The sequence below is a fragment of the Camarhynchus parvulus genome, chromosome 3 (assembly GCF_901933205.1).
Source record: "Camarhynchus parvulus chromosome 3, STF_HiC, whole genome shotgun sequence".
NCBI lineage: Eukaryota > Metazoa > Chordata > Aves > Passeriformes > Thraupidae > Camarhynchus > Camarhynchus parvulus.
Window position 1 is genome coordinate 37,217,234 of NC_044573.1, and position 22,314 is coordinate 37,239,547.

General features: G+C 35.5%; 1 protein-coding gene across 3 annotated transcripts in view; it reads left to right on the top strand.

Annotated features, from left to right (window-relative positions):
- The window catches only part of PACRG (parkin coregulated), a 213,197-nt gene extending 191,187 nt beyond the window's left edge, over positions 1-22,010 (top strand). For 2 of the 3 annotated variants that reach the window (XM_030945613.1, XM_030945612.1), the window contains one exon: positions 21,543-22,010. In XM_030945613.1, the coding sequence (XP_030801473.1) occupies positions 21,543-21,697 (155 nt within the window). In that variant the 3' untranslated portion in view covers positions 21,698-22,010. The remainder of the gene's footprint in view (positions 1-21,542) is intronic. The other variant, XM_030945614.1, reaches the window with a different exon arrangement.
- The last annotated feature ends 304 nt before the right edge of the window (positions 22,011-22,314 follow it).

The window sequence follows — 22,314 nt, forward strand, 5'->3', positions numbered from 1 at the left end:
GGATATTTACGCTGTACTGAGAGTTAGTGAGTCATTTTAGAATGAGAAATGGAACTGTAATTTTGAAAAGTAGAAAAATGTTCAAATTAACCTTCAGATAGATTAGCAGCTTAGGAATGGGTGGAAAAGTCCAGAGAGGAACTTTCCTGATGCCTGGCTGATGGTTCTGCAATGACTAAAGCCTATCAATTCCTATCTTTTCTTCTGAATGAAGTGGCAGAGATGAAGACATGAAAAATAAAAATATAAACTACTTGCAAGTCTATTCTAGGAAGAAGATCTGCAATTTTTGTTGTCCCTGGTAATTATTGGCTCACCTTACTTACCTGCTTCTACATTTCTTCAGCCTTTATGTGGGAAGGCTCAGACAGTATTTTTTTATAACTGTGCATGTACCTTGTACAATTCTTCTAGTGGACAGGATTCATTCTGAAAACTGAGTCATTGTTGTCAGAAACTAATGCATTTGAAATCTGCAACATCAGCCATCAGAAAGGTAGTTCATATCTGCCCATATCAAGTTTATTTGCATAAATGAGCCCCTTTGTTTCCTGAAAGAAATAAACCGAGAGTGAAGTTAGTAGTGGCAGAAGGCCACTGCAAGAAACAAAAGAGATTTATCTACTGACATCATAATAATCAATCTTAATTACTGAAATGTATATCAGTTGTGTTTAAATGAAATCTGATTTTTTATCCTCTTAAATGTACGTAATCTTCCTGCTTCCTGCAAACTTCCAGAAGACTGGTCACACCGCATTTCCTTCCAATCCTCTTTCTACTCTTTCCTTTTGCTGTTATTTGTGGGGAATGAAAGACTATTTGTCCTTGTTACTTGCATTTCTTGTTTCATGTGTGATTTCAGTTCTTGGAAAGGTTAAATGCTGTTTACCATGGAAAGGAGATAAATGTAGAAGTATCATGCACCTTTACCTTTCTACATGGTGTTGGAGCTTTCTCATTTTACAGCTTTCGGTACAGTTTCAGACATTTGAGTAAATCACAATTAATTGGAGAAAATTCCATGGTGGTGTTGTACTGTGGACAAATGGACAAGACATCAGGAAACAATTATACACTTTGATTTCCAACTCTCCTGTGTTGGGGTGAATATTGAGTGTGTCAACTCAGCATGCTATTTACATTTCTCCTCTTATCTTTATCTTCATACCAATTTAAGTCTAAAAGTTACCTGGTAATATTGTTGAAATATACTCTTTCTTCATCCAGAAATTGATTTAGCTTTTAGTACAGGCCAATGATTTCATCATGTGGGTGACTGTAGTTGTGAAATAAGGTTAGATGATCTTTGTCTTATATCTTTTGGAAAACTTCAGGGTTAGTTGAGCAGTCATACTACTGACTCTATTTTATGTGTTTTATTAACCTCCAGAGCTTATGTGGAAAGAGAAAAATACTTAAAGATTATTTTTTCTCTGACTGAGTTTAGAGAAGATCCTGTGCCTTATTAGGCTTCTTGTTTGAAAGGTTTTTCTACATCTTATTTATTTTTATGCTATTGCTGATAATCCTAGAGGCTTTATATATATGTAAAATCCTGGTGTTCATATCACCAAGAACTGTAGAAGTTAATGTATATATCAAGATCTATATCTCAACACATCAATTTCTAAATAGCAAAGCCAAAAATTTTTATAAATGACTGACACCATGTACTGTAGCCATGCCCACTTACCTTATATGTTAATTAGTAGTTTGTTGTCTGAAAGCATATTTCAAATTATATTTCTGTGTTAGTGTGGCTCACTGAAAAACTTATGTAGATGCTGGTTAAGACATAAATAGGAACTTACTACTAGAGCTAGCAAGCCATAAAGTCAATGCCCACTGACATAAATATCGAAGTATACCAGCTACACACCTGAAAGACAGGAGAAAAGAGAGGTCATTGTGGGCTCTTATTTATAAATGAAGCCTGCCAGTGATAGTCAGGATATTCATCAGAAAAAGGCCCTGGTAGATTCAGGGTTCTGCTGAAGCCCATGAGAGCCCATGTTAGAAATCATTTAAGCAGTCAAGGTTCACTGATGCCCAGGGCCTTTCATACCTGGGTTTATGTTTTGATTTTCATCTCTTTGTATTTGATCAGTTGTTTTCAGCCAACAAAATATGTTTATTTTATTTGTTCAAATCCCCATTCTAATCAATCATGGGATTCAGAAATATGGAAATTAGGAAATAATATGTTAAAAATAAAACATTCATCAGAAAAAAAAGCAAAACATTTTTCACATCTTAGAGGATATGCTATAATGATGAAACTAGAAGTTACTGAAATGTAATGGTACAAAATCCAAACATTGTGTGGGAGTTACTCTCCACTTAATGCAACCCGTGATCTACAAATTTAGAAGAAATGAGATTTCATTCTTAGCATACATGCTAAATTCAATGACACGTAAAGATTCTGAGCAGTATGTTTTTCATTCATCATTCCCAGAGAAACATGTATTTGACCAGTTTAATTGTTCAAAGTGAAGCAATGGTGGATACCAAACTAACAAAAACCCCAAATATCCAATTCTTCAGGAGCATTTAAAATACATGCTGAAACTTATAACATTTTTTATGAAGTATAATAATTTTAAAAGCTTTTTTCTGGTTTGTTATTTGTAAGAAAATATTTCTCTGAAAAATAAAACATAGACTATTTGTTTCTTTTAATAAATAATGTGTAACAAACAAATGGTGTTAAAATTATGCAAAAGGATGGTCACAATGTAGCTGGAAAATAAATGGTGATTCAAATACCTGCATTTTATATTTAGATCCAAATTTGTAAACTCCACTAAGGTCAATTTGCTAAGTATTTAATATTACATACATGTACTACTGTTATTTCTGCTTAAAATGGTAGATGCCTTATCTGAGATTCTGTTGGCAGATCTACTTGTACCTCAATTAAAATAACATCTATATTCATGAAGTGAGTTTGACCTTACATAGTAGCAGTAGGAAATACCTCTTCCTTATTCATTTACTTCACCTCCATGGACAAAAGTGGATTAATTTTTTGTTATTTATAGACATCCCTAAAGACCACGGTCTTGCCATTTCTCTGTTTACATGGGCTGTGATGAAGTAGGCCTCATGGCAATATTGTAAATAAAACAGCTCTAAGGAATGACCTCCAGGACTGAAAGCGCATAATATCAAATGGTGGGCTCTGTCACATGCTACTCATTGACATCATGACCTAGAGGTCCAAAAAACTCATCTTTCCCTCACTCCTGTTCTTCTTCCTGAAACCAAACTCAATTCTGTACACTAGCAATTTTAAGATTTAAATAACACTTATTTCCTGCTGGGTCAATAAACCTGGAGTAAATATTGGACTTTAGTGCCGATTTATAAATTATTCTTTAGGGTCTATGTTATATTTCCAAACATTCCAAGTATGTTTTGCTAGGTGCTTTTAAGATGGTAAGATGATTTTTTTGTGGTTGTTTCAGAAACTTATGAACTCACTTGTCTTTGGGAAAACAGTTTGTCTTTTGTAAATAAATGGAATTTGCCAGATCTTCAGCTCATATAAGTATTTGTCACTCCAAAAAAGTTATCTAAGGGTAGTTGTATTTAAATTTTATGGAAAAGTAACCTAACATTTTGTCCTAATGTTTTCTGTTTAGTTCAGAAGATGGAAACAGCATGTGCATGTCTTGAGATAACGCCTGGTAGGGGCAGATTACAGACTGTTGATTACAGACACTGCCCTTCAACACACAGCCCCACTCCCTCAGTGATACTGTTCAAGAGCAATCTCTTGATTTGCCACCAGAAGTGCACTAAAATGCATCAGCTCAATACACACCCATCTTTACTCAATTTAAAGCTTTTTAATGGAATGTCAGTCAAGTACGCTGTTATAATCCATACCTTATTACAGAGTACCATACACATGCATTTTAAATAGCACATTTTCTTAACTTAAACCATTTTCTTTTCTAGAAACCATTACAACTAAGGAATCAATTGTGATTATGGTAAAAGCCACAAATTATTTATTACTTAATGTAATTATTTCATTGCTAATTAAAAAAAAATCACCCTCCTATCTGATTTTCTATTTAACCAACATTTTCTATTTTCCCAACATTAAATACTTTTCCATCGTAAAGTATTTCTCCTCTATCTTAATGTTACCTGTCATAGGATTTGAGTATTTTCTAAAAATTAGTTAGACTCACAACAGTTTAGCAATCTCATTTGCTCTTAGCCTCACTCTTCCACCATGATCCATGTCCCATTTTCCTCATTGTAGCAGTTTTTTATAGTGACTGTGAGGATACTAATTTGAAGTGAGTTTTCAGCTTTGTTCTGAAAGCTGAGAAAATTGTGGTCAATCTAATGTGCTCTGACAGGGAATCTGAACTCTTTTGTTCTGTTTATTGAATTAGCCTATCTTCTGCTCCCATGAGCTTCGTTTTTCAGATTGATAGATTCATGATTAATACAAAAGAGAACAACGGAGGATGACAGTCTCCTCATGTATAAATATATTCCGCAGCACATGGGGAAAATAATTTCTTACAGGACTTTCACAGATAGAGACCACATCTTTGGCCTGATCATTTTAAAAGATAGCAACACTCAGCGTTTGTGGTACTTCTGTTGAAGTAATATAAATTTCAGTAATTCATTCAGGCAGTTTTCAATGAAAAAGCCAGGACCTAATCATAAGACAACAGGCTCAGGTACAGCTTTGTAGTCAACCTTAGGTGGGAAAAGGCATTTTTCAAAATTTTTAACTGTTCAGTCATTCTATGATTGAATGCCAAGCTATCCAAGTGAACTGCTTTGGTGCTCTAGCTAACATGAGAATCCGTCAGTGTAAGGGGATAGTTTGGAAGATGATAGCTTTAGAAAATTTAACTCAATGGTCTCTTCTTGACATTTTGTATCTTGATAGAATGTGAATTTGTACAACTTCTGTATTTTAAGAGCTGATTCATGTGAGACACTGGGACAAGTGAAAGCTGAGAACATTTTTAAGATAAACAAACAATATGGTGCAACTATTGACACATCAAAGATTTTGGACTATCAAAGTTATTCCCCAAAGAAAATAACACTGCCAATGGAAGTATTTATGTTAAAGATGTTTCTCAAAATAATGTTTGAGAAAATCCTCAGAACAAAACATTTTAAAGGAAAGAAAAAAAAATATAACATGCATTCCTTAGATTTTCCTTGTATTTGTGTAAGAAGTGGAGTATTAAGGTTCTCTTATAAAATCAAGTACGAAATTCTATTGATCTCTTTTACTATTGAATAGACATTATGAAGCATTAGGGAATTGATGTCCATATCACATTTTTAATCTGCTGTATATAATACTTGAGATAGGTGCACAACATCCCAGTATTTGTTTGTAGTAGCAAATTTAAACTATTTCAGGGAACATATGAATTATATATGAAATACTTAAAGTTCCAGCTGAATAAACACTCACATTTGCCATCAATTTCAAAGGTCTACAAGTAGAGTTTGTGCGCAATTTAAAATGAAAAATGTGTAGTACATGCATCTGACCTTTTTCATTTAAAATGCTATTCTGCCTTATCTAAATTATATACGGTTTGGATTTTTCTGTATTAAATAATTGTAGGAGGAAGGATGAAGCTTCATATGTAATATTTCTCCACAATATATATTTATTGGCACTCAGGCAGGTTTTATTATCAATACTTATTGTACCAAGTGTGACATCATGTGTCAGGAGCCCTGAAGTATTTCAGCATATATGGCTAGTAGTATATGTGGTTAATGCCCATTAACACTTTTAAAGGAGAAGTGAAATAATATGATACATCTGTGTTCTAGGGAAGAAATACAGAGTTCAAAATCAGGGTATTGGTTGGGGGAGAGGGTTTGGCTTGCAGTTTTCTGGGGTTTGGGGGGTATTTTGCAGAGGTATTATTATTTTGAGATAAAATCCAATTATATTAATTTTAAAAGAATTTTATTAGCATGCTTTTATCAGCTATGGCTCAAATGCAATCTTTAGTTGTTTAAATGGAAAACGTAAGTTGCTAAATGCAAGCACATTCACTTGCTGCTAATACTCATTTAGAAACAAAGCAGCATGAGTTAAAACCATATAAGTAAGAAATGATTGTCTGACATAGGAAGTTCTTAAAATGTATTTCTGGAAGACATTGCTGATGATGCTGAAGTCAATAGAATGATTTTTTTCTTCCTCTGTTTAAGCAATGTGATTTTCTTCAAAATAAGCTGCACGGCACCTTCTGAAAGTAAAGTGGCAGATTTTAGAACTATACTGGCAAAGGGAAGAATGATTGCATTCTGATTTGCATTAATGTAAAAAAAATCACTACATGAGGAAGAAGTTAATCCCACTCCTATTAGCACATCACCCATGAAAATGAAATCATGGCATTTGATCTTCCTCTCAGTGAATTCAGCGTATTGAGTTTAATAGAAAGTCAACCTCATCACAGCTAAGTCCAGCACTGGCCCTGCTACTCTAATTAGACTTCCAAAATATTAGTTTCTTTTTTCCCTCATCTTTTTACTTCATTTCCCTTGACTGGAGTGCAATTTCACCAAAATGTAGTAGACTAATCATTAACTGGCAGCAGCACAGAGACTGAAACTTTAAATTGACAATCACAGCAATAGAATACCAGAAATTTATAGAAGCATAACCATTTCTTCTGCTGGGTGTGTGATAATTGTTTTTCTGCTCATTTACATCCAAAAGTAATTAAGCTCTACAACAAAACTATGTACTCTAGTATTGGTGCAAAGTCTGCTGTTTGGAGGTTATGCAGAAATTCCATGAAAACATCACAGTGGGAACTGTTGTTCATTTGCATTGTCACTTCCTAAAAATTTGCAGAAACATACCCTTGAAAGAATTAGGTCACACAAAATGTGGCCTAAGGGCTTCTCCTTTCTGTTTTCCCCAGTGGAGTTCTGCAGCTGATGTGATAAAAACCGTTCTACATCAATAATTTTTTGAGTTTATGTTTCCTGAAAAATTTATTTGGCTTATGGAAATAAACCAACTTTATCATTCAGTGGGAAAATTTCCTTGTCTTTCCTTCCAGACTTGATTTCTTGATACAAATGCAGTGGTGTTACATTGCATGTAAAGTTGTATAATAAAAGTTGGCAACTCTTAATATCTTCTGAACCTTCTTTAGACAATTGTAGTTAAAACCATGCATTAAAAATGCGTGTTATAGTAATGTAAGAAAATTATTACAGGAAGCTTTGCTTTCCCTGGCTATTAAAACTTACATATAAACAAATACAACTTCAAAGTGGAGGAATTTTCTTTCTCATGACATTTTTTACTGAAGTCTCAGAGTGTTTCATGGTCACATATGCCTTTTGCTTTTAGAGGTGTAAGGGATAGCTGTTGTTTTCAGGTGCTATCGATAATGTGAAAAAAGCTATGAGATAACAACATAGCTAGTACTTTTCTTATTGGAAATAAGCTAATTAATCACTGTAGTGGGCAGAGAAAAGCTAACTCCCTCTCTCATTTACTTTTCTGAAACTCATTGATTTACACGGTGAGACATGGCTATCTCTGGCAGCAGTATTATACCCTTCATTTCTTAATACTTTGTATATGCTTGTTTCTTTAGTTAGGAAATGCTTTGATATAAATAAACACTCTTTAGTCCTGATTTTGCAATCACTTACACATTTTCATGACAGTTTTCTAGTCAGGCCTATATCTGCTTATGATACCAAACTCATTTTATATACCATGAGCTTTATCTTGGGAAAACTTGCATGAATTTTGTTGAATTCCACTTTCCAGAGCTTCTCATATACATACATAAATATTTTCTTTATCTTCCTGTATTTTCTCCTCTTTTTTTTTTGATTTCATGTATTTTGGGGGGTGATTATTTTATGGTAACACCTCCCTTAAGCTTACAATAATATAGATGATTCTAACATCTCATTTATACTTGTTCACTTTGTCTTATGGTCATAGAAGTTTTTCCTTGAATAATCAGAGGGATCTCATGTAAGTACAACACAGAAAGACCATCTTCGTATAATTTCTATAAATTGTGCAGTACAACAATATCTTTAACTGTTATTAAAATATAAATAAATAGACAAGGAATAAGCTTTGGATCATTTATTATATCTGTAAAAACATAAACAGCCGTAAATAAATGAAGATAGATTCAGAATAACCATCTGTTAGGAAGTTAGTTCAAGTCAAAACACTTAAAAATTGGCACTGTAGGCTGTATTCATGTAAATATGTATTTAGACATTTAAATATCTAGCCTTATGTGCAGATGTTCTGATTCACTGCAGCCTTCATTTGGGAACTGCTAAAGGCTCAGGATCGACCCACTCAGGCAGCTGCTGAAAATTGTATTCAGGTGCTAAACTTTATGTTTTTCTGAAATATTGGCACAAGTTCATAGCCTAACAATAGGTCTGTCTCCACAGCTGCTTCCTTGCCAAATCATAAGGTAGAGGTCACAAGAGCCTTTCTCCATGATTAAATAATTTGATAATTAGGTGAAATCTCCTTGATCATGTAAGATGCAGATTTGAAACCACATAGGCTGGGCTTGTTACTGCTTCCTGGGAGGGTGCTTCAACACTAAGTTTTCAAACTATAAAAACTAAGGCAGTCATTTCTGCCCTTGCTTTTTTTTTTTTTTTTTCTTTTGGCCTGCCTTAAAAACACCAGGCTTAATGGGCCATAAGGTTATTCTTTTCTGTAAATCTTCCCAGCCACCCCCTCAACTCACATAGCCATTGTCCAGATTCAGTCAAACTGAAAAAGGGGCAAAGCTTCTGGAAAAATAAGCGTCTGGGTAGGAGGGAGGGATCCAAATTCATGTCCTGGTGAGAGAACTGTGGGTAGGGTATGCAAGAGATACAAGGTGTCAAAACATGCCTTAGCTCATACCCTCTATTAGCTGGTAGAACTCGTGGGAAACAAGTTGTCATTGTAAAGAGGTGTAGGGCAAAATCAGTGCACATGCATGGGAAACAGGCATCACTCAAGTTTCGTGACACAACTTGCTTTTAAAGAAATCATTCAGTCTCACCCAGAAGGAATGGCAATAGCTATCTACCATCAGGAAAGCTCCTGGGCTGTAGCTCCAGGCTGAATGCAAATATTTAAGTCTCAGGGAAAAAGTCTTCTGCTCCCTGTTCCCCACTGGCTGCCTCTGTGAGACTCACTGATCAGCCCTTCACTCACTTGAACACTGCTCTTGGGAATCCAGCTCCTACTATATGCTGAGAGGTAAATTTAATGTTACCGAGTCCCCTACAGAGACCACAGGTATTAGGTGTTGCAGTTCCTGACATGGTCTACATTTCTGTTCTGGCTGTAAAAGATTTATACCACAGTGCTGTCTCCTGCCTTGTGTCTCTAATTCTGCCTGTTTTCACAGTTGTCTTCTGTGGATGTGTGAAGTTAAGTCAGTCTGTTAGCTGAAAATTGGGAGTGCTATTATTGTTCCTCTCCTATAAAATCAAGTTCTTATCTTCTCGTGCCATTTCCCCTACAGAACTAGAACCATAACCCCAGTTTAAGCCATTCTGACCTGCTAGATAGATTACAAGGGCAAAGATATTTAAATAAATTAATATTAGCTTGACTTCTTCAGTGTCTTTTCAGGACTTGGTGACAGTGGTTATAATCTCTGCCAGACAACTATCAGCAGTTTCAGGAACTGTTGAGGCAGATGGCTGAGGCACTAGATCTGATAACAAGCATGCCTGAACTTACTGACTTTTCTGCATTTTTTGATATTAGGTAGAGAGGAAAACTTATGCCTCTGTAAAATAAGGATATTAAAAAACCAGCAAGAGATTTCTGGCTTACGCTTTTGGAGTGGTTTTTTTTTGTTGTTGTTGTTGTTTTTGTTTGTTTGTTTGTTTGTTTGTTTTTGGTGGTTTTTTTGGGTTTTGTTTGCTGGTTTGTTTAATCTATGCAATTAAAGGAAAAGAATACAGTAGCAAAGAAGAGGTCTCAAGCGCTGGGAACCTGTTGGTACCTCTCTTCTCACAGACTGGTAGCAGGTTCAATTCTCCTCCTCTGTCTTATGAAGTCAATTCTTTAGCTGGTACCCACCTTCCTGTAAGAGCCCTGTGCTTGCGTTAATGCAGTTGACATTCCTTTCTAATCATTTCCCAAGCAGACTTGGGAGTAAGTAAGTAGGTAAGATTCTTACTCATTACTGTAAAGCAAAGATATTGGGTTCTAGCATCAGATGTGCAGATAAGCCTATCTACCCTTTAACCATGTTTTGCTACAGAATTACAGCAGAAAGTCAACAGGCTCAGATATAACATGTCAATTGGTATCCAGTGGGATATTTTTAGTTACACTGTGGAATTATTATGCTAAACCATAATGCATATATTCTTATAGTTAGAACCTTTATGAAGCATACTTCAGAAAATTAACTAGCCAAAGGAATGTCCTTGGCTTCCTTCCTCCACTTTCAGCCTTTGTTTGTCTTATACTTCTCCCATGTCCACATTCTTCTCCCTGGGACAAGAAATGTCGATTTTACTTATCAGTCAAGCACCCAATAAACTTCAGCTGTGATAGGACAAGTAATTCAGGAGGACCTTTCCAGATACCACCATCCAGTGATGACATTTCTTGGTGACTCACGAATTTTCCTCACATGATTTTATTGAGACTAATGTATGTTATTCATTTCCCTTAAAATAACATTGTTTCCTTCAAAATCATCATTCTGCTCTAGCTGCTGTTGTCCAAAAATGCTCAGTGATATTCTTCTGATGCAGAATTTCCTCTTAATCTTGAGGTACTGCTTCCATGGGTACCAATTCAGCAGCAGTGCAGCTGCAGAGTTGGGTCAGAGACCTGTAAATGCACTGCAGCCATTAGCATTAAACAACACAGAAGATGAAGCAGCCATCTGTGGTCTGCTGGAGAAAAGCGATAGTAATTTTGTGAGATGTTACTTCTTCCTTTCTTCTGGAGGCTGACCCTGTCCACTGAGCAATAAGCATTTCAGGAAAACTTCAAGAGAATATTACTCTTGAAATATTTTCCACTTAGATATTAGTCACGCTGACTTCCAGGTTATCTTTGCAAGGTGTCCCAAATTTATCCAAAAACCCTCTTCATAACTTTACTTCATAGGAATGGACATTTCATTGTTATTAATGTAAAGCTGATTACAATGTGTGCATGTACTCTCAGATCACCCAAGTGTGAGAAAGCATATTCAAGTTGCCATGGAAGAATTTTTCTTGACAGCTTTTTACTTTTGCGCTTCATTATAATACATGAAAATGCAAACTTCAAATATTCAAGCACATTTTGCTCTGCTGTGCTGTAAAACTGTTCTCTTTGTTTGAAAGCTCTAGGCCAGCCTGAGTTGACCAAGAGCATTCAGCCATATCAGTTGCCTCTTCTCTTGTCTCTTCCTTGCTGACCTGATGCACCATGTATGTGTGCGTGTGTAGGAGCTGTTTTCCTTCGCAGCTGGAGGCTTGTCAGGCACCGGGGCTGGAAGGACAGTAAGATGAAGGAATGATGAATAGGCAATTAAGATTGTGGTTACAAGATCTAGCATGCTTTAGCAATGTCAGAAGACAGAAATGGTCATATTTTCCAGGATTGGCTGGAGAGTGGTAAATGACAAAAAACTCTTGTGCTTTAAAGTGCTGGCAGGGCAGCAAATCAGGATAGCAAACACTCAAATGACCACTGCCGAGGAGATGATTTTACTGTAACTACTTCACTGCTTAGAGATACATGATATGTGCAGCAGTTTCAGACAAGCAACTACAAATTCACCTGAAAAGCAAAGGTATTTACTTTTTTTAAGCATGACTGTTGAGGTTCACTGCTTTTGTAATGAAGTGGAAGGATATTAAGAGAAGCATCACAAAGTGAACCAGAGGTGCTGCATTGTTAGCAGTTGGAGGTTGTCTCTATTGTGACACCTGTATGATCAGTGTTAACCAGGTTCCAATTCACAGTGCTCAGCATGTCATGTGTCCTCTTTGCACACAGAAAAGCCACTTTTACTCCCATGTGTAGTTCCAGAACAGATGTTTAAAGGTCTTTTTTTCAACAACCTTAAGGCATATGCTTCTGGATGATTGCAATTCTTTAGGTGTAAGCAATGCAAGAAAGAGCAGTATTTTCCTCCTATAGATATTTATTATATATTAAAATATACAAATATATATTAATAAATAAAAATATAAAATAATTTCTATTACATAAATATATACATATATTTAAATATATATATTTATATATATTCATATATATAGATGTGTTTATATATTTATATATTTATATATTTATATTTGCATATTATTTATAATATTTTTATCTATTATATACTTATATTTATATCTATTCATACATGCCAACAATAACATTGTGTCATGAACACTGTAAATCAGAAAAATATATTCTTCATTCTTACTACTATTGGTAAGACCTTTTTTGGGTTTTATTTTTATCAGAAAAAATGCTATCTGGAATGGAAAAAATAGCCTTTAGTTAATAATTTTTACTGGACTATGTCAATTTTCTTAAAACAATGAAGAAAAGTAATAAAGTGTAATGAAATAAACATATGGGATATATTAAAAATAGTTTTATTTTAAAATATTTTAATATATGTCAATACTAATTTTACCTCAAAAAAACTGCTAATCATTTCCCATCCTATTGTTTTTATACACACTTATTGTATGCAATTACTTCATTGTTACAAACAGATGTAATTATGCCTTATTAAAATGCTTGTGTTTTATTAACACTCTGATCCCTTTGTGAAAACAATAGGAGTACATTTTAATAAACACAGCCTAGAGTCTGTGATATCTTTAGTGGCACAGTAAGTAATGATTTGATATGAGATAGTAAAGAAAGTAATCTTATAAACATTATATAAGCGGCAAAACAATAGGTTTTGCTGTGTATTGCAAGAGTGTGTCAGTCTACAAAATCTGACTAAGTGGTCTAAGTCAGGTGCTGACACGTAAATATCCACTATCACCTGGTACTGGTGTGATTTAGACAAGAAGATTGAGTGTTTCCAGTTAAGAGTCACTGATGAAATAGTTCTTATTCACTTTTCTTTTTTCACGCTTAATTCAGATCCCTAAAACTTAAAAAAAAAATCAGTCTGAATGTGGTGTATGTGCAGTTTCTACATTTTTTTAAAGGCTTCAACTTACTCAATTCAAAAGCCATGAATCTGCAGAAATACCACACCTAGGGGACACAGCTTCCTTTGTCTTTTTATCTGTTTTGCATTTCTGTAAGACTACACATTATAATACATTTTAGTTATATAAAAATTGGCTTTTTTCTGTTTGCTTAAAAAGCTGTTATGAATTCAAATTTATGCTTTTCTTAATGTAAAATGTATAGCTGTTAACTAGCTTTTAATAAGTATTTATTTTTATGTCCTTCATAAAAAGAAAGCAAATTCACATCATGGGAAGGCTATTTTTTTATCTATAATATTAATTAATTCAACTGGAAAAACAAAGGAAGAGTAATCAGAGTACCCAATTCATTTACATATATATATATATATATAAATAAATATAAAGGCACACCAGAAGGAGATATCCTGATCCTTATAGTACTCATACCTGTGGAACAGGGTGTTCCTTTATGTCTGGCTTGAGGATAAAATAGCACATTCTAGTTTCAGTCCTAGTTGTCCTTTAAACTGCTTAAATTCTGTCCTTGTCCTACAGCAATGAAAGAAGTCTTGGCAAATCCACACAGTCATTCATAGCTTTCATCTCCTTGTCCTTTCTCAAATCACTGCTAAAACACCCTCTGTTGACTTCAGGCTCTTGCTTATTTAGCTTAATTAGGGAAGAGTGAAACTAGAAAACTGGCAGCTTTAGGCATATTCAGCAACCTATAGGCATATCCAACTGCTTGCTCCCATTATTTCAATGAGAATTTTTTAATGCATTGACCTATTTTTATATGGTCGCGTTCCACAGGATCGCAGAATAGTTAGGGCTGGAAAGGAGATTATACAGTCCAACCCCTTCTGCCAAGGCAGGGTCACCCAGAGCAGATGACCCAGGAACGTGTCCAGGTGGGTTTGGAATGTCTCCAGACAGGGAGACTCCATGGCCTGCTTTAGCAGCCTGCTCCAGCGCTCTGCGACCCTCAATGTAAAGTTCTTCCTCATGTTGAGGTGAAACTTCCCCGGACAAAAAAGGGCTCATCCTTCTGTCACAAAGTTAGGAAAGCAGTAGTTTGTTTTTTGTTTGGTTTTTTTTTTTTTTTTTTTTTTTGTTTTTTTTTGTTTTTTTGTTTTTTTTTTTTTTTTTTTGTTTTTGTTTTTTTGTTTTTTTGTTTTTTCCTCTTAATCTATACAGTTAAAGGAGAAGAAGACAGTAGAAGAGAAGAGGTCTCAAGCACTGGGAGGTCACTTAGTTCTCTGTGCAATTTTTGATGGGCAAGCTAGACTGAATAGACTTCTTAAATGGTAATGATTTTGAATGGCAAAATTAGACACAACCAATTCCATTAGTACATGGCAGATGTACAAACATATCAGCAGTTATTAACACAAAGTAATGGATTACTGAGCTTTTTGCTTGTGAAGGAAAACATAGGGTTCGCCCTTAAAAGCATTTTGGTTGCATTAATAAAAAATTTCCAGTTGGTGGAAAGAAGATGGATTGCTAAGCATCTTGGGTTTAAGTATGTGTGTAACTCAATGTCACAAATTAGCTGGTTTAGGATTGTGTTTCATATTGAACTCAGTGGTCTTTGAAACACTTGAGGACTTTCAGGTTTGTCACTTTGAATTACATTAAAAAATAAATTATGTTTATTCCACACATACTCAAAGATTTGTTTTTTCATGGTTTTAATTCCTTTTGCATTAATGATGATATATTTGGATGAGAAATTAATGGGATGAACAAAGGTATTTCGCATCAGTCCAGCAAAGCTATGCAAATTTTGCACACACAAACGTGACTTCCAACCAAAAAAATATTATTTACTTTTTACTAGCTTATATACATCTAAAACAACTGGCAGAACATCAGATTCACACAACTGGTGCAACTCTTTTTGCATGCTAAGCATGATTTGTGACTAAAATATTGTTTTGCAATAGTAAACGTTGTCCCAAGGCCAATGAGATGTCAGCCTCCAAATTCCATTCCCCTGTTGAGCATACTATTTGTCTAAGATTATTTAACTCTGCTTTGTTTGATATTGATCTGTAGCACTAACACAGGCAAACTTCAAAGTCTGAATTAATTGGAGAAGTTTAAATACTTATAAAGGAAAAAATATTCGCTTTTTTTTTACTGCATTGATATGTTTGCTAATAAATTTTGTTACAGAACCTGTGATTTCTTTTTCATTCTTGTACTTCTATTAGGAAAAAAAAAAAAACACCAAAAAACAAAGAGCAAAAAAAATCCCAAAACCTGGGCTTAGAAAGGATTACATGTGATATTGATAACATTTCCTGGAAATGGAAAAACTGCAATAACAGCTGCTGTGTTGGCTCATTTTCAGCTGGGTTTTTTGGTTTGTTTGGTTTAGGTTTTTGTTGGGTTGTTGGTTCTTTTTTTTTTTTTATTCCAGCAATTTGCAAGCAGTTGCAGCTATCTCTAGTAAGCTTACATCATTAGTAAAACGTCATTTCCATGTTTCCTGTCCAATCAGAACACTTCCTCTACTTGCTGACTTGTTGACTTTCTGAATAGCATTTATAGTAACAGCACTTTCATTTCACTGTAAATGCTTATTTGTGAAATAACTGAAAGCTGGCTGCATATGGAAGATAACTATAGGAAGAATCTATATTTTATGCTAAAGCAAAATTCCTTCAATGAGAATTAAGAAAATATTTTCTAGGACATGATGAGCTGAAATGTCTCTATATTAGTAATCTTTTTTAAATTCCAAGCATACATGCCTTCTTGGATTGAAATATTCTTCTGCAATCTCTGCAGTACTGTAGCATTGCAAAGTGATAAACACTCAGCATTAGTGATGAAAAAGAGAAGGAAGAGCCAAGGAAAGCAAGAGACAAGGAACTCGAGTGTTGATAGTGTCAAAAGATATGTCTGTGCTTATTCAAAGATTTGGCCTTCTCAGGTTATATTAATACATTCAGCCTGAATGTTTTTAAGTGCTTTGAAATATATGTGTTAATCTCAGTTTTTAAAATTATGTTTCATGATTTCAAATCAGAGCGTTAATGAAATTTTATTATTTTTTTAGCAAAAATTGTGCTTCTTTCCCTGGAATAAGATTAAGCTTCCAAAGGCAGTGTTATATGGTAATCTGTTACTACACCAAAAGTTTAGATTTTTTTTGTACCAAAACAGATAATAATTCTCCCTATGACATTTGTAACTCCAGCAAGTACTCCTTCATGAAACACATGTTCATTTTTAAGGAGTAGCACTCTCCTCCATCACATTTTAAATGGCTGGTGAAAATCTCTACCAGCCCAAGGGGATTTCTACATCCTTTCCCATTTTGGGATTACTCTGTGCTAAGCAACTGGAGGTGTTCCACCCTGAGCAACCTGATCTAACTTTGGAAATGAGGCTGACTTAAAGCAGACCATTTGGACAGATGACTCCAGAGGTTCCTTCCAACATAAATTACTCTACAAGCTCTTCTTTCCAGCACTCTAGCTTTGGGACTAGCCTACTTGAGGCTAATTTGCACTTTGTGTGTACATAATCTAGACTTATCCTAAAGAACACTTAAAACTGATGTTCACATTGCTCTGAGCCTTCACAAAGGGAACATGGGATTCTCTGTCTGGGTTAGTAACAACCACAAGCCATAACCTCCTGGTGTCTCTTCCTTGCCCTGAGTGAAATGAACTGGAAATGTCCCACTGTTTCTTAGCAGACAGGAGGGGTTTCGTTTCTCACCCTGTGACTTTTCACAGACTTTCAATTTAATGAACAGGGAGACTGAACTACCTCATCCTTCCTGGAGCTGACAATTTCAAAGCTGAGTTCTGAGTCACAGTGATAGGAGTGGTGCAAAGGAGCCTTCCTCACTCCCCACACTGACTCATCAGGGCTTTCTTTTCCCACTCCAGTCAGGAAGCCAACACATTCTATGACAATTAAATTTATCCTAACAAGAAGACTTTGAAAGCTTAATTAAGCTCTGAACTGTGCCTAAGCAGTGAACTTACATGATGTGAACCCTGACATGGATGCATGTCAGTCTGTAGCTGAAATCAGCTTCCATTTATTTCTTGGTATTGGTGATGACTCCCAGAAGGAAAGAAAGCCCTGAAATTTTCCTCAAAAATTTTTAATGCTATTTTGTACTGCTTAATTGCATTTTGTTATGTGACAGGCTCAATCACATTGCAGCTGGGATTTTTTGTTTTGAAGTAACATTCAGGTTAGCATGTTGCATTCCTGTAGTCTAATTGCTGAAAATATGTGTTGGTTTGACTAGGGTGAACTGAGCCACTTAAAATGGATTTTTACCACTGTTATATTTTACCATAAATAGTACTTTCATTGTCAACAAGAAAAGTTGAGAATCATGGTTTGTGACTCATACCTTCCTTGGAAGTCACTTTACTTACCTTTCAGTATCTTTGTTTTTCAAGATTCAAAAGGAAGGAATGATGCCTATCTTTCCAAGGAGTTTTATTGTTTTGTGTACCAAAAAAAAAACAAAACAAAACAAAACAAAAAACCAAAAAAAACCCCACCACTCCAAACTGTTATACCAGAGCTCTTTGTTAACTAGTAGCACTTCAAAAATTTCTGCTAAGAATAATTTGTTCCAAGACAAGCTGAAATACACAAGTGTGACTATATACACTTAAAATCAGTAAATAAACACTTTCTTCAGTAAAGCACAAAGGAATTATATTTGAGTTACAATTTGAGTAAAAATATCCTCTAAACGAGGAACATGGTGCTGTCTACACAGTCACTGTTCCAATACTAAGCATTCCTCAGATATTTAACCTTTGTGGAAAATCGAATATCCCAAGATCTATGACATCCCTGCAATAACAGGCGTATGAAAACCCTGCCTTTAATTTGTGTAAAGCAGAACCTTTGGAACAATCACCACCAGGAGCAAGCTCTGCTATCTGTGAAATACTTACAAGCAACATATTTAGGAGATTAAAAACTCCTCTTTTTGAGATTTGGCCTGCCTTGAAGTGAAATCTAATAAACTAAAGGAATGTCTTGGGCACTTTCAGGTGCTTACAAATGTCTAGAGTTAAGAATAGATCTGAGGGAGCTCCAAGGGTTGGTTTACCTTTCTTGTCCATTCCAGGATGTCAAAACTGCCATATCAGGCTTTTAGTGCATAGATAGAAACTTGCTCATCCTTCTTTAAAGCAGTAATATTTTGTATTTGTAGCATTACCCTAGTGAAATTTTAAAATGAAATGACATGGAATACAAGTAACACCAGAATTATCCCAAATCAGGAATCGAAGCATGTCTAGACTCAAATACAAACCACCTTTTATAGCAAAATTCAAATCCTCCCCTGTTCCCTGCCAAAGGCTGAGTTCAGTGCCAGAGGGCCTGAGCAGGGTTTCCTTGGCTACAGCAGCTGGCATTGGCAGGGCAGGGAGTGCCTCTCCTGGCCTTGGTGTGCCGGCTGATTGCATCAGCTAACACAGGTCTCAACAGGTGCGGAGACTTTCACTTCACTTTAAGCACCATAAAACCTTTGGTGCATGATTTGAGAGATTGGGAACTAACTTTTTGAGCCAGGAAGGGCTGGGATCGGGGATCCTGATTGTAATCCTCTAGATCTGTCAGTAATCCTTCAATGCATTTCTTCTAAACATAGAAATAACATTTGTTCTGAAATGAGTTCTTAGTGCATACTGAATTTGCCAGACATTTCACTTTGAGTCAAAGATATGACAAATGTGCTTCCTAGCATTTTCATATTGATTTATTCTTCCTCACAAAGGACAACTTCATGAGGGGTTTGAACCAGATCCATGTTCACACTTTACATATGCAACATTTTTGTGGCTGACAAAGCTGTCTTCTCAGGCAAACTTGGAAATAAAGTCAAACCAGAGAAGGGCTTGCTGAGACCCTTATACTTCAATGGCTATTTTTTCCAACTAATCATTATTATTACAAGCAGATATTTACCCTTAGGTTCATTGGGCAGATCATTCTGACTCATGCATTTAATGGATGTTGTCCTCTTGGGCTAATGCATTTAATATTTGCATGAAAGCTTTGCTAATTCCTATAACTACATAGGGATAGCCATTTTAGTACTTACTAGGTGACATCAATGCTGACATAACCTTTCCAGTGTTGTTGGTTGTAGCTTGTGTCATGACACTGGTGTGAAATAGGCTGTCTTGAGGATACAAACCTTCATAAAACACAGATGGTCTGCAGGAAAAAAAATTGTAATGATGGTCTCCACATCACACATTCAGTCTTCCCTTGCAGACTCTTTCATTTATCATTGCATCACACTCTTAGGTACCTTTGAATCAAGCATCTAAGACATAATTTTTTGTACAGACTATGTTCTATAATAAAGATTATAACATGCAATTCTGGAAAATACCTCTGCTACCAGCATTATCACGGCTTCTCATTGGCCTCCCCCAGGCTTCCTGAGAAATGTATCACCATTACTTCCAGACAGTGATTTTTTTTGCTACTTCTTTGAAAGAACGATGAAAGCTGTGTAAGCTCATTAGCAGAGCATGTGTGTAGGCTTAAAATTACAGATAATAGACATATGGTTGGAAAGTCAGTAATTCCTTTACATATTTGCCAAGACTTAGGTCAAGGTTCAGGGTTTCCTTTGCTCAAACTGGTGAAATCAGAAATACCTCCAGGTGTTCTGGGGAGGGCTTGCATTGCACAGGCAAGACAGGTGATGAAGAACAGTTATCTCAGTTGCCTTCTGCAAGAGCAAGCCATGTTTATTCTAAATTGCACCGAGTTGTGATGTGCTTTTCTTTTTGTATAAGTCACTTCTTTTTCTAATAGTTCTTGGTGTTCTCTATGCACTCTCATTATCTGTTATTTGTAACATAACAGTAAATTCATTGTAATAAATTTTGATGCCACAACCCTGACTTTTCGTGTCAGTGAGATTAACAGTTAATGTATTGGAAAATATTTGTGTGCTTAAAAGTAATTATCATAAAAAATAAATTACCTCCTTCCCACTCAAGAATCACAGTCCTCCTATGCCACATCAGTATTTATAAAACTATTTCATAAAAAGTAAAGTGGCATAAATGTGTGTAAGAAGTCAGATATTTTACAGAAAAATTCATCTAAAGGATGATTTTTCCCCAGGTTCACCAGCTGTTTCTTCATGATCGTGGTTCTTCAGTTTTTGCTGGTAACAAAGCCACAAGTTTTAAATCCAGATCTTTTGGCTTAGATCTAAGAGAAGATGTGAGGATTGGTGCAGATAGTACATCTACATGGTATCAGCCTGGGCATCTAGAAGCAACAGCAACAGTGAGGGCAAAATCTACCCTTGCCTTTCTGTTTGCCCCGTTCAAATGTGAAAGGCCACCTTTGCCGGAGGAGCTGCATTGTCTTGACAAATGGGTCTTTCTCTGGCTGAATGAGAGTGCCACTGATTGTTTGAGATGTTAACATGGGCACATTGTCAGCACTGTCCAGAGTGAGGCCACTGGCTGCTGCATATGGACAACCCTACAGCAGTGTGACAGCTCCCCACTACACCAAACCTGGTCTGAGTACATTTTGCTCCTTCCAAATTATTTTTTATACATATCTTGGAATATATATTCAGATGCTTTTCAGAATATTGTTTTAAAACCAAATGAAAAATATTTTCCTTCTTTAAATCTCTCAGCAATTTTGTAGGTGAAGTTATTTCTTGTTACTCTTATTTTGTTGTCACAGATGCTCATACTTATTTTTAAAGAATTGTCGTCTGTGTGTATGAGTGTGTGTCACCCTTACTAGTCCATGTTAGACAAAGCAGCAGTAAATGTTACTGTGTCTGGGGACTGCAATAATTTGTCCTTTTGCATTGACTTAATTTTACACATTTTTTCAGGAAGCTGAAATTGAGTGATGTTATACTCCATGTTATACTCCAAAAAATCTCCTTTAGCCAGATTCCCTCTATCAGGAACAACATAAGTGTGTGAATATGATGACTAATGTGGAGCAATCCCAAACTAATATCTATTTAAGATTTCGAACCATAACAAGTCTAGATTAAGTTATGTTTTTAGAAAAGTGCTTATGCATCTGGCAGTAGAATTTTGTCTTAAATAAGCAGTGTTAAAGATAAAGAAGTAACGGTTTTAGAGGTGGACTGTGAAAGAGAGAATCTATATTCATCTTATATGAGAATGTGTTTATTTTCATTATTTTCATTTTCATTATTTTCATTGCAATTGACCAGCAATTGCAATTTTCTATGTCATTATTTTGAAGTGTAAGACAAAATTCAATATAACTCTTCCATTTTTTTTCTTTTTTTTTTTTCTTTTATTAACCAGTTAATTTAGGTGATGGGATAGAATACAGCCAGCAGAAGCGTGAAAATATTGGAGTTCTCATCCAAGAGACACTGGAACTCCTTGAACGCTACGGTGGAGAAAATGCTTATATAAACATTAAATACATGATTCCCACTTATTGGTCGTGCATGTAAACTGAGTTATATTAAATGGGATGATTCCATCTGTGCTCTGAAAAAACTATCTGACTCTGTATGGCATCTTGTTAGTCATGCTTTATCTTCTCTACAGCTGCTAAAATAGTGGCTTCTGGGGCATTGGAGTATTAGCACTATTGTGAACAAGGCTTTCCAATACATAAATAGTGTCTGTTCCTTTGATTACAATGGTGTACTGTGCTTGTTTGTTCCCTGAAAGAATCACTCCTTTATAACAGAGCTGACTCGAACAGGAATCTGAGTTAAACCTTCACTTGTGTAGACAATAAAACTATAATTTTCATATGCGATTCAGCAATCGCTGTTCTGTGTCCGCTTGCCCTGAGGGTGATGTCAGAGGCTGTAACAAGAAGAGTTTATGCTGACTGCTTAATAGGTGTTTGTCATGGAAGAGAAACACCAGTTCAGCGATGCCTCTCTGGCAGCTGTGCCGAATAATGTGCACTGACATACAATAAAACTGTTGAATGTATATACCAATTGCAGCAGGAAAATTTATATTTTCCATTATAAGGCACTGTCATTAAATTAATCCAGGTTTCTTACACACTCCTGTTCTCAGCTTCCAGTGTTTACTCATGGAACTTAGGTTC